The sequence below is a fragment of the Notolabrus celidotus genome, chromosome 19, assembly GCF_009762535.1.
Source record: "Notolabrus celidotus isolate fNotCel1 chromosome 19, fNotCel1.pri, whole genome shotgun sequence".
Classification (NCBI taxonomy): domain Eukaryota; kingdom Metazoa; phylum Chordata; class Actinopteri; order Labriformes; family Labridae; genus Notolabrus; species Notolabrus celidotus.
Genome location: NC_048290.1, coordinates 6009504 through 6025547, shown reverse-complemented (window position 1 = coordinate 6025547; position 16044 = coordinate 6009504). Strand labels below are relative to the sequence as shown.

General features: G+C 39.5%; 2 protein-coding genes and 1 long non-coding RNA gene across 11 annotated transcripts in view; 2 read left to right on the top strand and 1 right to left on the bottom strand.

Moving 5' to 3' along the window:
• LOC117831382 (formin-binding protein 1) overlaps positions 1–2644 on the bottom strand; it is a 103015-nt gene extending 100371 nt beyond the window's left edge. Inside the window, exon 1 of one of the 3 annotated variants that reach the window (XM_034710051.1) lies at positions 2293–2644. In XM_034710051.1, coding sequence (XP_034565942.1) covers positions 2293–2316 — 24 coding nt within the window. In that variant the 5' untranslated portion in view covers positions 2317–2644. The remainder of the gene's footprint in view (positions 1–2292) is intronic. The other 2 variants (XM_034710050.1, XM_034710048.1) reach the window with 2 other exon arrangements.
• A 2257-nt stretch (positions 2645–4901) lies between these two features.
• Positions 4902–7115, top strand: LOC117831129. Of its 6 annotated transcripts, XR_004634921.1 has the most exons (4): positions 4902–4987; positions 5088–5267; positions 5826–6557; positions 6635–7115. It is a non-coding gene; the product is annotated as an uncharacterized LOC117831129 (long non-coding RNA). The 6 variants fall into 6 exon arrangements; XR_004634920.1 differs by having other exon boundaries at positions 4910–5259; positions 5823–6557; XR_004634918.1 differs by having other exon boundaries at positions 4910–5267.
• Positions 7116–14408: 7293 nt separating this feature from the next.
• Positions 14409–16044, top strand: part of agpat2 (1-acylglycerol-3-phosphate O-acyltransferase 2 (lysophosphatidic acid acyltransferase, beta)) — a 35074-nt gene continuing 33438 nt past the window's right edge. The window contains exons 1-2 of one of the 2 annotated variants that reach the window (XM_034709789.1): positions 14411–14624; positions 14738–14829. In XM_034709789.1, the coding sequence (XP_034565680.1) occupies positions 14756–14829 (74 nt within the window). In that variant the 5' untranslated portion in view covers positions 14411–14624; positions 14738–14755. Of the gene's footprint in view, positions 14830–16044 lie in introns of both variants that reach the window. The other variant, XM_034709788.1, reaches the window with a different exon arrangement.

The window sequence follows — 16044 nt, the reverse complement described above, 5'->3', positions numbered from 1 at the left end:
ATCATCACAGAGGAATTTATAATAGTAAGGTTGCTGAGTTTCTGTGCTGTCGTTACTCACAAGAGAGAGAAAGAAGGAGGATTTTGTGAAGCCGGATGAACCATATCAAACATTTACAAGAAGTGAGGTCATACCAGATCCCCTATGATTTGATGACTGACAAAACTGGTGTGGTACGGATGGTTTAGTCAAATTAAAGGCATCTTGTGGTCAGGTCTATGACAGTGTTTCTGTTAATTGATGCTAACAGTTAGTCTGTGAGAATTGGGAGAAATAATCCTATATTCAAATCAATCATCAGGCTATTTATGAAGTCATCACATTGTTGCTTAAACAAAATACCAAGTAAGTTCTTGAGTCCAGCTTCCATGGACCTGGATCACGCTACATAAATATATATCCAAGGACTACAGAAGATACATTTTCTGCTGCTTTTGTTCCCATGTGTCAACTAGAAATGTTGTCATTCTTACTCAATGCATGAATTTGACATTTTTGGTTACAATTGGGTTATTAATTGACCCCTCACACCCTGGACACAAATTCTTCAATCACCTCCCCTCCGGCAGGCGCTACAGATCACTGTGCGCCAAAACAACCCGCCATAAGAACAGTTTCTTCCCCCAGGCTGTCACTCTGATGAACACTAAAACATAACAGTGTCATACCTGTTGGATCAATATTCTCTGTAAACATACATGTAAATATACAATGCAACAATTCTCCAAGCAGAATTCCATATTTCTATTTATTTTATTATTTAACTACTATTTTTTATAATGTAAAAACTACCTCTGCTACTCACCACTGCACTGTTATCATATTATTTTAGCCTGTACATATTAGTCATGCCTATTTGTTGTTCTTTTGTATTTATAGCTGATGTTATTGTTATTATATTATATTTTTATTTTTATGTCTTATTCTTATGCCTTGTACAAAGAGAGCACAGTTTACCAAAGTCAAATTCCTTGTGTGTTCAAGCATACCTGGCCAATAAAGCTGATTCTGATTAAAACAATATGAACAACTAGTAAACCATGAATTGTAAGCACGATCAACTGAAAACTACCTAGATATTGGTAGAAGCCAACGCTGCCTTTACCAGCAGCAGCATAATAAAGTTAGCATATAATACATCATTATTTATAAGCTACAGAAGCCCTGAGCTGACATGTAGGTACATTTGATTTCTTTTGTTTCCCAGGTTACAAATAATAATAATACAAATAATTTCCATTTGTTTTTGTATTATCTCAAGACAAAACGTTGGTTTACCTGAGATAATGAGTCAATTTGCATAGCTTTCCCAAAAATCCTGACTAATTTTTCTCATTATCTTGAACAACAAGGCTGGTATTCCCATTATCATTGTTTTTTTTAGCTCATTATCTCAACATAACAAAGCTTGACTCATGATAGTGGGATACTTTTCTGGTGATTTGGACACCAAAACAATAGACTGGTCACTGCAATAAGCCAAACAATAACATCCTATACTATGCCACCATTGCTCTCACTAATGAGGAAAGTTTAGCTTATTTGTTTTGTGATTTTGCAACAGTCTTGTCAAAACATCTGAAAATAAAACAAGAAGAACAAGTAAATAAAATGTGTGGATGCATGTTCACTTAGGCCTTCCATAATCCCATAATGTCATCTATTATATCTATTGACTGCAGGCTATTAATTATAATATAATCCTTTTAAATTAGGGATTACTACTTTTAATCAAAGTATACCACCAGGTTGCCTTTTGTCAAAGTTTGTGATGACACAGAAAAACAGCAACACTATCCCTTTGTTTGCAGTTAAAAAAGAGAAGTTAACTTCATCTACTTCCTTACATAAAGCGTGTAAAATAATTGTAACACAGATATGACACACATGTGTAACCACTGCATGGTCATACAGAGTCAGAACTTGGCTCCATTGGAACACAGCTATGTTATATTGGGAGGGGGTGTGTGCAAAGCGTGCTTTGAAATGTTAAAAACTGACAAATATGGATGGTTAGCTGTAGCCAACTAGCAGCATGATGTCATGGCGATAACTGTAGCGAAATGTAGCACAAGTCATCTCCAGGATCCTTAAGCTTCAGTGATTAGCGCTACAAATGAGTGGGATAACGTCACGGAGGCTGAGCGCCCCGCAAAGCAGCGCATATTAACCATTAACGACGTTTAAGCGCAAAAACATGGGTGCATACACTGCGCACTGTTACGCGCACGTTTACCAGCACCGTTAGGTTGAGATCAACACACAGCAGAACACAAGTGCACCGAGACTCACCCATAGCTCTGACCCCCAGCTCATGGTTTCAGTACGATGTCCTCGGAATAATCCACAACTCGTATGAGGTGTTTTCACGCAGCGGCAGAAGACGTGATTTTTGCGCCTCGTTGCGGTGTTCTCGTGCCAACCTGCCTCTCCGGAGAATCAAAGGGGAGGCCCTCCAAACAATCCTAGTTTTCTTTCTTTCTTTCTTTCTTTCTCTCTCACTTCAACGTCTCATCCTGTCTGAGGCAAGATGGATAGGAGCTGCAGCAGAATCTTCAAACAAGATAGTCTCTCGCTATATGTGCAGCCAGCGCGCGGGCACCCGCTTCGACTCAATGACAGCTGCTCCTGCGCGCGCACAAGGGAGGGAGAGAGAGGGAGGGAGAGAGAGAGAGAGAGAGGGGGGGGGGGGGGGGGGGGGGGGGGGGGGAGAGAGAAAGGAGGAGAGAGGGAGAGAGAGAGAGAGGGAGAGGAGAGAGGGGGGGGGGGGGGGGGGGGGGAGAGAGAGAGAGAAAAAGAGAGAGAGGGTGAGAGTTAGGGAGAGAGAGAGAGAGAGAAAGAGAGAGAGGGAGAGAGAGAGATAATTAAAGTGAATTGAAAAAAATTGAGAGAGAGGGGCAGAGAGAGGGAGAGGGAGAGAGAGAGAGAGAGAAAGGGAGAGAGAAAAAGAGAGAGATATTTATTATTTATATTTTAATTTTATATTTCTGTAAATAATCTATAGTCATCTGTAAAAGATAAATTAAATTATTATTATTATTGTTATTAGCATTGTTTTTTTGCTGTTGTTAGGATTATTGTTGTAATTATTATTTTTATTATCATTATTATCTTTATTATTCATATATTTTCTTTCTTCTATACTTCTATACAGCTCTGTTAGTTTAACATTGAATCTTATTATTCTGTAATTGTTTGTAATTTTGTGTTTTACTTCTTTTTAAGCTTTAGCAATGATTACATATGATTTCCATGCTAATAAAGCCCTTTGAATTGAAATTGAATTGAAAATTGAGAGAGAGAGAGAGACAGAGAAAGAGAGAGAGAGAGGGGGGGGGGGGGATATCTCTGCAGGGTAGTCCCATAAAGCCTTTATAAATATCAGTGTCCACTCACTCCCTCGCTACCCCATCTGCATTTAAAATGACGTGACGAAGGGGGGGTTTGAGGGGAGGTTCAAAAGGGTCACCACCCTTGGCAGATGTTTCATTGAACATCCCCCCCTAAGGCTTTAGTAGCCTGCTAACTTTCTGGGTAACCAACCAATCCTACTTTCTCTTCTGTTTTGTGTTTTGGGTCTTTACTCTTTGTGATAACACCACAAGTAATCATGCATGCCATGGACAACACCCTGGTTCAGCCTATTAGCCCACAATGGGCACGAGCTTCAACTTTGCACACAGGATGTTGCGTGAAGATACAGTGTTAAGAAAGTCTGCAGGAGGAATCACACAAAGACAAAGCTGACATTTGACCAGACATGAGCCACAAATCTAGCAAACTTGTAGTGAATCTGGACAACCATCTTTTATGAACTCCAGGTCTGAGGCCCCCCATGTAAATAATGTATGTTAATTAAACTGCCAACCAATTAAGTTACAAATCTTTGTTTATAGCTTCGCTCTGGTGTGGTCTGTAAACGTAGGCTTGTTTTGTTGTTTTTCTCTATTTGCTTTGATGCATTTAAACTAAATATTTAGTATTTATTTTTGTCTTTGTTGTTCTTATGTTCCTCTCTTGGACATGCTCTCACCACAACTAGTAAATAAAAGGAAGCTGAAATAAATACGCTTTTAAGTTGCATGTCAGGTAAATCCCTTTTTTGTCACATGTCAAACAGAATTTTTTATACAAGGTTATCATTATAATACCAAAACCATCAATGTTTAATCATATTATAATATTATGATATGGAGACATCAACAGTGCTCTGTAGTTATTCAAGTACCTCAATATAATGCATCTACATACACTGACCTACAACTCACCCGTATATTAAATATTCCCCGTGTAATAAAGTGTCATAATCATAATCATTGTAATGAACCACGTGCATAATTGCATAAGCATTAACCTTCATGATAATGTTTTCTTTGTCCATCTGGAGATGATGAAATTGTGCATTTTTCATTGTAAATCCTGTGGCCTGCATTGCCTCAATGACACTGCCATCTAGTGGCTGGAAATGAGAACATGATATAGAAGGGGGTGCAAGTTTTTCACTGGAGACGTGCCAACAAAACTCTACAAGGATCATAATATCCCCATCACACTAATTATATACAGCCTACATATTGTTACATCCATAAAACACCATGTTGACAACTCTCACAGTAAACATATTACCAGTCTGAAACAGGTGTGATTAATGACACGTTATTTTCAGGTGTTCAAGTTCTGGGACCTCTAAATGCAAGTAGATAAGAAATTACAATGTTTATCTATGTTATGTGTACATGGAAAATTAGTATTATACATTATTTGGGGATATGTTGGTGTTAAATCACAAGTCTCCACTCTACCTGACTGTTAATTCACCAGGCCACACCTGATCGCCTAAGCCACGGCCCCTACACTATAAAACCCTGCACCCAAGCCTATGTTCCTCCTTTTCCCTCCAAACCTGCCATGTGCCAGTGACACCCTTTGTTGAAATGTTTGTATCATGTGGTTTTGAACTATTACCTGGAGTGGATGCATTATTGATGTAAGTAACGCCTTATTTCTATATTATCTTTATCAGTGTTATGCTACATTGTTTATTTAGATATTTAATATCTCCCTTTTTGTCCCTTTTTGTTTGATAGTACAAATCATCCACATCCGAACTCAGTCCTTTTGTCTGCACTGAGCTGATCCTTTCTGTTGATGATAAACCTTCGAAACCTGCCCTGGACCCGACGTGTTTGACTTCACACCACACATTGTTCAGTGAACTAGCATCAGGAGGAGACAGACTTTTTACAGTTGGGCTATCAAGTAATAGTGTGAATGCACCATTAACTGTATACAGAATGGACAAAGTGGCGGCAAGGCAGCTTTATTTGTATTTCATACAAGCATAAAAGAGCACAATTAAAATGACAAACATAATAAAAAAAAAAAAAAAAAAGGAAAATTAGAAATATATTAAAAGTAAATTTAAAATAAGCTAAGATAGGAAGGCAGTGGCAAATAAAAAAGTCTTAATCTTTGATTTTAAAGAGGTGAGAGTTGGAGCGGACCTACAGTTTTCAGGGAGTGTGTTCCAGATATGTGGTGCATAATGACTAAACGCTGCTTCACCATGTTTCGTTCTGACTCTCGGGACTGAAAGCAGACCAGTACCTGATGACCTCAGAGGTCCAGATGGTCAAACAGTAGCAGCAGATCAGCAATGTATTTTGGGCCTAAACCATTCAGTGCTTTATAAACCATCAGCAGGATTTTAAAGTCTATTCTCTGACAGACAGGAAGCCAGTGTAGGGATCTAAGAGCTGGAGTGATGTGATCTACTTTTTTGGTCCTTGTTATTAAGTGGCTTAATTTCTGCCCATTGCAAGAAGTGAAGCCAAAATACCACTTCCATTGGTGGAGCCAAGGCATGCACAGAAGTGACCTGGCTGGTTAAGCCGTGTTACTGATGCCACCTATCAATAAAACTCCTAAAAGCCAAAGGTGAGTACAGTCCACAACAGAACAGATTCGTGTGTTGATTTGAAGCAGAAAGTCACGACTGTGGAATGTTCAAGGACTCTTGTGTTAGTGCTCATTACGTTTTCTCTCAATGCTCCTCCTGTACTCTCCTGATCTGGTACAATATTCTACAGGAGCATTTGTCAACAGAGCTGTCAATCAATCATCAGAAAAAAATGAATAGAAGGTCGCAGCTGGATGTCTTTTTTCTACAGACCTTCTTACGTTATGCTGTGTTCAAAACTATAGGTTCCCAAACTTTTCAGGCCCCCAAAACATATAGTTGCCAAAGACTCACGGCCCCCACATTCCCTTGAAGTAATTAAATGTTACCAGCAGGAGGTGCTCTCAGACCTTTGCAGTGAGTTGAAGACACTAGTTTGCAGCATTGCCTCTAAATATCTGCAGATTAAAAAAATCAACCCCTGCAAACATGATGTTTTTTGAGATGACTAGATTAATCAACAGAGCAAGGTGCAGCTGTATTCATAAGGTGAATGCATTCAGCCTTTTATCTAATTTAAAGTACAATGATATGCTCTTCTCTGCTGAAGGAGGAGCAACGACTTCAGTCTGAGGTTTTGCTGGGTCGACTTTGAAAGGTAAGTGAGTGCAGCTCAATGATATACAGTACTTCACATCACATCACAGCTCTTACCTCCTGCTTTTGATTTCCCAGATGAGATGACGAGTCTCCGCTTTGCCTCAGATCCAACACACCACCAGATGCTGCTCAGATGACACCCCGGACTCTCTATCTTGTTCTGGAGCATACATACAGGGTCTGATGAAACAAATCCAAATTCAACATCATCCTTTGGCTCCAGAAGTCTCTCACACGATGTACATTATTGATTCCACTTGTGCTCATACATGATGTTTAGCTTAAGAGATTCGTGGCTTTCGAAGATGTCCAATCACAACAAACACAGCTCAGAACTGGACCGTCAATCCTCTTAGTCACTCTCCTCAAGGCCAACCGAGCGCTCGAAAACCTCTGTGAGGGTTTTACACTCTCCAGATGGAAGAGTTTGATTCCAAAGTCTGGTTGTGACCCCAATTTCTCAATCTCTCTTTACAAGATCTGGTGCTTTCCTCTCTGACACTTGTTCCAGTCAACATGTAGACCCCCTGTTTTCCAATAAGCACTGTTCCCTCTCCATTTGCTGTCTTCATGGGGCTTTGAGAGTTTGCAGTCAGTCAGAGCAAGGATTGGAAGCTGTTTCAGGTTCAAGTGACTGACTGGAAGTAGCTTATTCCTGCACAGCATTGAAACTTACATTAGTGCAGCTGGAATTAAATGGATATTGTTTGAACTGCACTTTTATGCTTCATCATTTCGGTGTGGAAGCTATATGTGCACCTATCTGCATTAGGTGAAGCTTTTCTATTTTTTTATTGTTTGTTTTTGTTCTGTTTTTATATATATATATATATACTTTTTCAAAAATAAAGAAGCAACAATTAAGCTAGCACAGCATTATTACGTAGTGTGATTAAATTACTCTGTAACTTACCAATAAGAGCACAAAAGCGCTATATATTACATTTTAAAGTTCCCTTGAACGTATTGCATGCTTTAATCACTCTTTATCCACAAGAAGAGTTATTTTTAGAGTGTTTTTTCTTTTGCTGTATTTTTTTTTCCACCTGAAACTACTGGGGAATCAGGATACAGAAGACTTATGTGTGGGGTATCAGTCATTTGTGCAAGGGTCCAGCAGGGGGCACTAATGTTATATTAGAAACATTGAAAGAGACTGTAGGAAACTGTTTACTGTAGTCTGTAGTGCATTTTAAGTCATATTACAGCAATTTAAGCAGCACGTTTTTGGCAAATGGTTAGGGGCAAAGCCAGACTTTAGTGCCTGGGGAGATCAAACTGGGGCACAGACTTTTGCAGGGGTGGCATGAAGACACAGTGTGCGCACATACAAATGAATATAATGTAGTTACAACCTTCATTTCATTGACTCATATCTACTTTGACCAATAAGGTGCAGGTAGTCTTTGTGAGGTTGAATGTTAGAATAGTGGTTAGCACTGCTGCCTCACAGCACAAGGGTCAAGGGTTCAATTCAGACGAGGGCCTCCCTGTTTGTGGAACTGTTTTAGCTTTATCCAATTTAAGTGTTGACCTACATTTTGTATGTTTGATATGAAAAATAATGAAGTCAGTATAAAGCAGGTTCAGGAACAGGACCACGCCTCCAGGACCCAATCTAATCACCTGCAGCTCATTATCTCTTTCACCTGTGCAATTATCAGCCCCCCTGTATATAACCTTGACTCCTACTCATCCCTCCTTACCTCGACCCCTACTCATCCCTCCTTACCTTGTCCCCTACTCATCCCTCCTTACTTTGACCCCTACTCATCCCTCCTTACTTTGACCCCTACTCATCCCTACTTACCTCGACCCTTACTCATCCCTCCTTAACTCAACCCCTACTCATCCCTCCTTACCTCGACCCTTACTCATCCCTCCTTAACTCAACCCCAACTCATCCCTCCTTACCTTGTCCCCTACTCATCCCTCCTTACTTTGACCCCTACTCATCCCTCCTTACTTTGACCCCTACTCATCCCTCCTTACCTCGACCCTTACTCATCCCTCCTTACCTCTACCCTTACTCATCCTTCTTTACCTCGACCCATACTCATCCCTCCTTAACTCAACCCCAACTCATCCCTCCTTAACTCAACCCCTACTCATCCCTCCTTACCTCGACCCTTACTCATCCCTCCTTACCTCTACCCCTACTCATCCCTCCTTACCTCTACCCCTACTCATCCCTCCTTACCTCGACCCTTACTCATCCCTCCTTAACTCAACCCCTACTCATCCCTCCTTACCTCTACCCCTACTCATCCCTCCTTACCTCTACCCTTACTCATCCCTCCTTAACTCAACCCCTACTCATCCCTCCTTAACTCAACCCCTACTCATCCCTCCTTACCTCAACCCTACTCATCCCTCCTTACCTCGGCCCCTACTCATCCCTACTTACCTGGACTCCCCTACTCATCCCTCCTTACATCTACCCCTACTCATGCCTCCTTACCTCAACCCTACTCATCCCTCCTTACCTTGGCCCCTACTCATCCCTACTTACCTGGACTCCCCTACTCATCCCTCCTTACCTCAACCTCTACTCATCCCTCCTTAACTCAACCCCTACTCATCCCTCCTTACTTTGACCCCTACTCATCCCTCCTTACTTTGACCCCTACTCATCCCTCCTTACTTTGACCCCTACTCATCCCTCCTTACCTCGACCCCTACTCATCCCTACTTACCTCAACCCCTACTCATCCCTACTTACCTGGACCCCTACTCATCCCTACTTACCTGGACCCCTACTCATCCCTCCTTACCTGGACCCCTACTCATCCCTCCTTACCTCAACCCCTACTCATCCCTACTTATCTGGACCCCTACTCATCCCTCCTTACCTGGACCCCTACTCATCCCTACTTACCTGGACCCCTACTCATACCTCCTTACCTGGACCCCTACTCGTCCCTCCTTACCCTCGACCCCTACTCATCCCTACTTACCTGGACCCCTACTCATCCCTCCTTACCTGGAACCCTACTCATCCCTACTTACCTGGACCCCTACTCATCCCTCCTTACCTGGACCCCTACTCATCCCTACTTACCTGGACCCCTACTCATCCCTCCTTACCTGGACTCCTACTCATCCCAACTTACCTTGACCCCTACCCATCCCTACTTACCTTGACCCCTACCCATCCCTACTTACCTCGTCCCCTACTCATCCCTCCTTACCTCGACCCTTTAACTTAATTAAAAAGATATATTTAAACTGTTCTATTGCATGCTTTTGTTTATTGATGTTCCAAGATGTTGTTTTAATTAGGTACTACAGCAGGTCTTGCTACAAATATAATTATAGCGGACAAGGGCGTAGTCTTGTTAGTGTAAATACACATGCACAAGTAAGAACTCTAAGGTGGCATGATAGTGAGGCAGGCAGTTCTTCTACCTCTCAATAGATAGGGTTTAAAGTTTCAATCTAGGACAGGGATTCCCCCAATGAAGCTTGAGTGATGTGACTTTCTCTCACTGGAGTTTGAACTATTATTTTACACAATCCTACTGAATGGGGAAGTAAATAAACCATTAACCCTAAAGTTTGAAATTCTCCCTCTGCTCAGATTACTTTCATTTTGAGGAACCAGACTGAAATGGAAAGTGTCAAAGCATCAAGAAGGGATGCTAGTGTGGTGGTTAGCGCTGCTGCCTCACAGTAAGTGGTTGTAATTCATGTAGACAAGCTAATTTTCGTAGATACATAACCACTTGAGTGTAATTTTGCATTTTGATCCTATAAAATTCACACTATGTGCTGAACCACGACTAAGTGGGAGCACTTTTCCCTTTAATTTGTAATCAATCCCCAACTAATAACATTTGGAAGTTCGAATTAACCACATCTGTACTTACTGTAACTACTGAATACACACCCACATCTCTAAAAGGAACACAAACACATTTACTCAAACAGTATTTCATCCCCAGCATTGATGAGTTGAACTCGGTGCAGAGCCTGTCTTGTGTCATCATCTTATGACACATGGGTTAAGTAAACAGCACATGATGCATTCTCATCACTCTAAAGTAAATAGTGGTTTAATGTGTATCTAAATGTGGTCAGTAAGGACAAAGGAGAGAAGGAAAAAGAAGCATTTCTAAGGATTTATCATGAGGCTTTTTACTCAATGAAGTGCAAATATGTGTATCTGAGGTTGCAGCCTCTTAATTTGGGTCAAAACTCCTGAACAAGTGAGCTGTGCCAAATACTTCACATGTCTTTCTGTTTGTTGACTTACACTCTAACACCGTCATGTCATACCAGTTCAAAGACAAACATAACCAACATGATGTTTGTACCTCAGCTGCAGGTATAACTTTTCATCTGGTGCAACTTTAATTCAACAAAAAGTTTTAGAAGTGTGTTAGTGACATGTTTAGTATGATTAAACTGCATGAAACTATCCACATGATGCAATTTAAGAGTGAAGGATGATGCAAAAGCAGCATTATTCCTAAAAGAAAAGCCTAATGTTCATATTTCCCTTTGTTTCATCACTGTTTTTTTGGCTCATTATAAAACAGGGTCCATTTTTCTGCATTACACCTCACCTGAATAGAAAAAAAACATCAAATACATAACAGACAACTTTTGGCACTTTCTATTGGTGTAACCCTCACTTCTGTGCATTTCACAAAATGCAAATTAGACAATTCAGATGCCAAGTTTAGAGTCTGCCAATGATTAGGATCACTGCACAGTGCACACATTAAATCAGGATTACAAACTGATTGATCCTAATCTCACAAATCATGTCAAGTGGAGCTTCTCGACACGGCTGAAACTTCGTAGTAAAGGATACTAGACAGAGTCAGATTATGGTCAAGGATTGGATTATCACTGCTAATCCAATTATATGTGTTGCTCTAATCGGCTGTCGAACTGGGCTCATTCTGAGGGGATGGTGGATCCACTGAGGCCTATTAGAGCTGTCTGATGTTGGGATGTTTGGATGTTTGGACACACGGAACTTACATCAAATATCCTGAAAAGCTAAAAAATATTTTGACTAATGCTTTGACAGTTGATTTACAAATGTGAGGATTTAAAGAGAGAACAGGTGTGCCCTATAATACACAAATAAACCTAGGTTACAGGGAATGAGGAGCCATACTGAAGGATAAAGGCAAGATTTTGGTGTTTTACCAATAGCATAGGACTTAGGTCAGATTTGATTGGAAGCCATGTGGACCAATTACTTCAATCTGACCTGTAAGTCATTTAAAAAGTCATAAATGTTAAAAATGACACAAATCTTCTTTTTCAATTAAGTAAAAAGTCACTTTTCATGCTGTCAGTGTTGTTTGATGTTGGGATGTTTGGACACATGTAACTTACATCAAATATCCTGAAAAGCTAAAAATTATTTCAACTAATGCTTTGACAGTTAATTAAATCGAAACTTAATATTAAACTGACAAGAAATAAAAAAATAGAGGGCTTAAAGAGAGAACAGGTGTGCCCTATGATACAAAAATAAGCCTAGGTTACAGGGAATGAGGATCCATATTGAAAGATAAAGACAAGATTTTGGTGTTTTACCAATAGCATAGGATTTAGGTCAGATTTGATTGGAAGCCATGTGGACCAATAACCTCAATTTGAATGTGAGCTATTTAAAAAAAGTCCTAAATGTTAAAAATGACACATCTTTTTTTTTAAACTCAGTAAAAAGTCACTTTTCATGCTGTCAATTTTTTTTGTTTTTATTTAAAGAACATTCCATTAATTCAGTGATTTTCAACCACTGTGCCGTGACAGATTGTCAGGTGTGCCGTGGGACATTATCAAATTTCACTTAATTAGTCCAAAAAAATATGATTCATATGCTGCAAATAATTTGCCATGTAGTGCGTCTGTGCCTGCAGTGTAGTGACTGGCAGAGTAATTAAATACTTGTCCATGTACTGACCTGCCCTACCCACCCACTGGGTGGCAATAAAGCACACTTATAACCTTGTTAATTTAAGACAATAGAATTAATGATGCACGCGAGAGGTGTATGTGACAAGAAGTAGGCGTACAACAGGGATGGATAAATATTCAAAAATTAAAACTCCAAACTGGGCCCTGGACTAAATTCAAACCCGGATGAAGAGCGTAATATGGGTGGTGGAAAAGGCAACTTTTATGAGAAAAACTACAACGGTGTCTGTGAGGGCTCTCAAAGCAAGCTATTTAGTAGCTGAACTCGTAGCCAAATCAAAAAAGCCACGCATTGTGGCAGAGATATTAATACTACCTGCAAAAGCCATTGTGAATGAGATGCTTCGCCCTGATACAGTTAAAGAAGTAGCCAAAGTCTCTCTCTCAGATAAATAGATTCATATAGTGAGAGACTAAATGTGTCATTTTGTAGAACTTTTGGTTGGTGGTGTGACTCAGGATTTTTTTTTATGTATCAAATGTGCCTTGGCTCAAAAAAGGTTGAAAAACACTGCTTTAATTAGTAGGCCATATAATGGCATTATGGATCCTACAGGACTCGCTCTTCTGATTGGCTCATTCTGAAAGCACCTTAAGTTAACACTGAGCTGGGTAGATCAGCATTTTCCATTGATGCCCCTAAATCATGGAATACCCTCCAACAGACTTGAAAGTTGATATCCATTCCCTCATTTGCAGAATTTGAGACTTTGATCTCTGACCACTGTGTCTCAAATTGTATTATGTTTTAATTCATCTATTGTTTTGTGAATGATTGTGTGTTTGTTTGTTGTTTCTAATGCAGAGCCGTGGGAGGTGGCTTTAAGTTGGGGGTGCTGTAGTAAGAGGTGCAATTTTTTTTTCTTTTTGCATTTAGGTTACTTATGCAACTGATAGGCTATAGCACACATACATTTTATTTTTATTTATCTGGTTTGATTACAAGCTTTCAAGAGAACTTTTCATTATAAATTCACAAATTGCAACTTCCATACCCTGTTGTACAGCAATGAGCATACAAGCCAAACCTGGTAAAACAGGTAAAAGACAGTAAAGCGCATTGAACAGAACTTATCCAAATACGTTTAGTTTTTAAGCAGGCACACACACAGGGCCCACGCATCAGGTTATTTTAAAATGAATAATTATTTAAAATTGCTATAATTATTTCTCAAATCTTCCTCAGGCATTACATTTTCAGAAAATAATACAATGAAAAAAAAACTGATTTATTGTGTTAATTAATGTATTTGTTTCAACTTATTTATGCATCCAGAAAAAAATTGTGTGATGCCTTTTCCAACAGTGGGTGCTGCAGCACCCTCAGCACCCCTACTTCCCACGGCCATGTTCTCATGTGCCTGGTTTTGAGTTGAATTGAATATAGCTCATTGATTGTTTGTCTGTTTTCAAGCAATGCAATTTATTTATCATAATATTCTGACCCAGGCTGTTTCAGCAGCGGGTTATGAGGGTCAAACTCTTTAAAATAGTGACAGTGAATGCAGCATTGAGTTTCATAACACAACAGTCCACTTCTCCTCTCAAGTAAAAAGTTATTCTTGGCTAATACAAATTGTAACAGAGAAAGTCATGCATGATAGGACTTGCACTTCTGTTTTTCTACATCTGGCTCTCTGAAAAGTAGGATCTGAAAAGACTTGCCTTTAAGTGTTGGCTTTTAGTCAGAGTTCCTATTTGTGATTGCAAACTTGTAGAATAAGGAAGTTAGACAGATTCAAGACCTGGAGACATGTGGGAAAGACAATGTGCATTAGGTGATATGCATGAAGAAAAATGGAAGTTAAAAAGGGGAAAGCATTTAGTCTACTTAGAATAATAAGCCTGTAGCTCGTGACACCAACCAGTGACAAGCGGAGGAAAAAAAAAATACAACCGATGACGTCTTGACTCCACCTCATGATGCCATTTAGCAACAGATGAGCAGCGTTTCATGATCATTTTAGGGCAGCCAGACTCACAGATTCCCATCGCCAGGTCTGCCATAAAGGGGAATCCTCCTGCCTGTGTAATGTGTGACAGGGCCGCGGTGCCCTTCCCCTCTCGGACAGTGTTTCCAGCGGCTCTCTGAACCTAAACCCGGGTGTGTTTGTAGCTGGCGGTGAGTTTCTGTGGTGGTGGTGGTTCACCATGGAGGTGTTCTGGATGGTACCGCTGCTGCTGATTCCGCTCCTGATGTGGTCGAGCACCACCTTTGTTTTTTATTTCAAAAAGTGCTTTTACGTCGCCTGGATGATGTGCTTGGCCTTGCTTGCGATTCCCTTGTGTATACTGAAAAGCGGCGGCAGAGATGTGGAGAACATGAGGTGAGTTTGTTGGCATAGTAGATGTCGCTTGTGCAGCGCCTGTGTTCTAACGAAGAGTGCTTCCTGGGAATATGTGGTGCTGAGCCGGTTGTACGCATGCGCAGCGCCGTCTGGGAGCAATATTTTTAGGAAAGATAGAAGTCCAAGGGATTGATTATCCCTTATATTTTATACAGTCTATGGATTATCCTGAAATCTCTAAAAGGGACTTTGTTTTTTAATGATTTGAAAATTATTCGTTTTTACAAACATTCAAATAAACACACACAAATAATGAAAATACAATAGAATAAATAAAAAATAAATAAAAATAAATAAAATAACAATAATAATAAAAAAAGACAGAGCAGAACAAACAAACAACAAAAAAACAGACAAAACAAATTCAGACAAAAAACTTAAATTTGAAGTTTTATTTACAACAAACAACTGAACATAACTCGTCTAATGAGAGAAACATATATATTTATGTTTGTTTATTTATTTGCACAATTAAAAAAAAAATACATACAAAAACAATAGCAAAGATAAATGATATAATGTGCAGGAAGAGGCAGACAACTCAGAGCTTATTTGAAGCCTCCACCCAAATAGTGTTCTAATATCAAAAATGAATTTAAAAAATACTAAATTGACACATAAAAAGACAATAGTTGATACTAAAAATAAAATAACATACTAATATACAAAATTAACAATTAATATAAATACAGTTATTACATCAACATAATTCAAAAGTACAAAATATGACTATGGTGTGCATGGACACCTACTATATGAGTATGTGGTTGAGCATGATGAGTATAATTAAGTAACAGTGGTGAAAAGTTTTTTCAAGCATCGTTTATAACATTTTAAAGATAAACAGTTTTTCGCCACATTGGAATAAATATTCCAGAATTTGCTGCCCCTGAAACATATTGAGAATTGACTTCTACAAGTAAAACATTTAGGAGGATGAAGAAATAAAGTTTGACGAGTTGAATAAGAGTGGACCTGTGAATTTAATTGGAGTTAGACTTAAAGTGTTCAGGGATATATATATATATTTTTATTAACTGCAAATGTAAAAGAACAAAACAAAACATTGCTGTTCAATAACACTAGCCAAGATATAAAAGGTACATTCAATAATAAATTTAACCACTAACATGTTATGTGCAGGAGGAGCTAAACAAACCCTAACAGGCTTGTCGAGGGGCCCTCCAAAGAAAA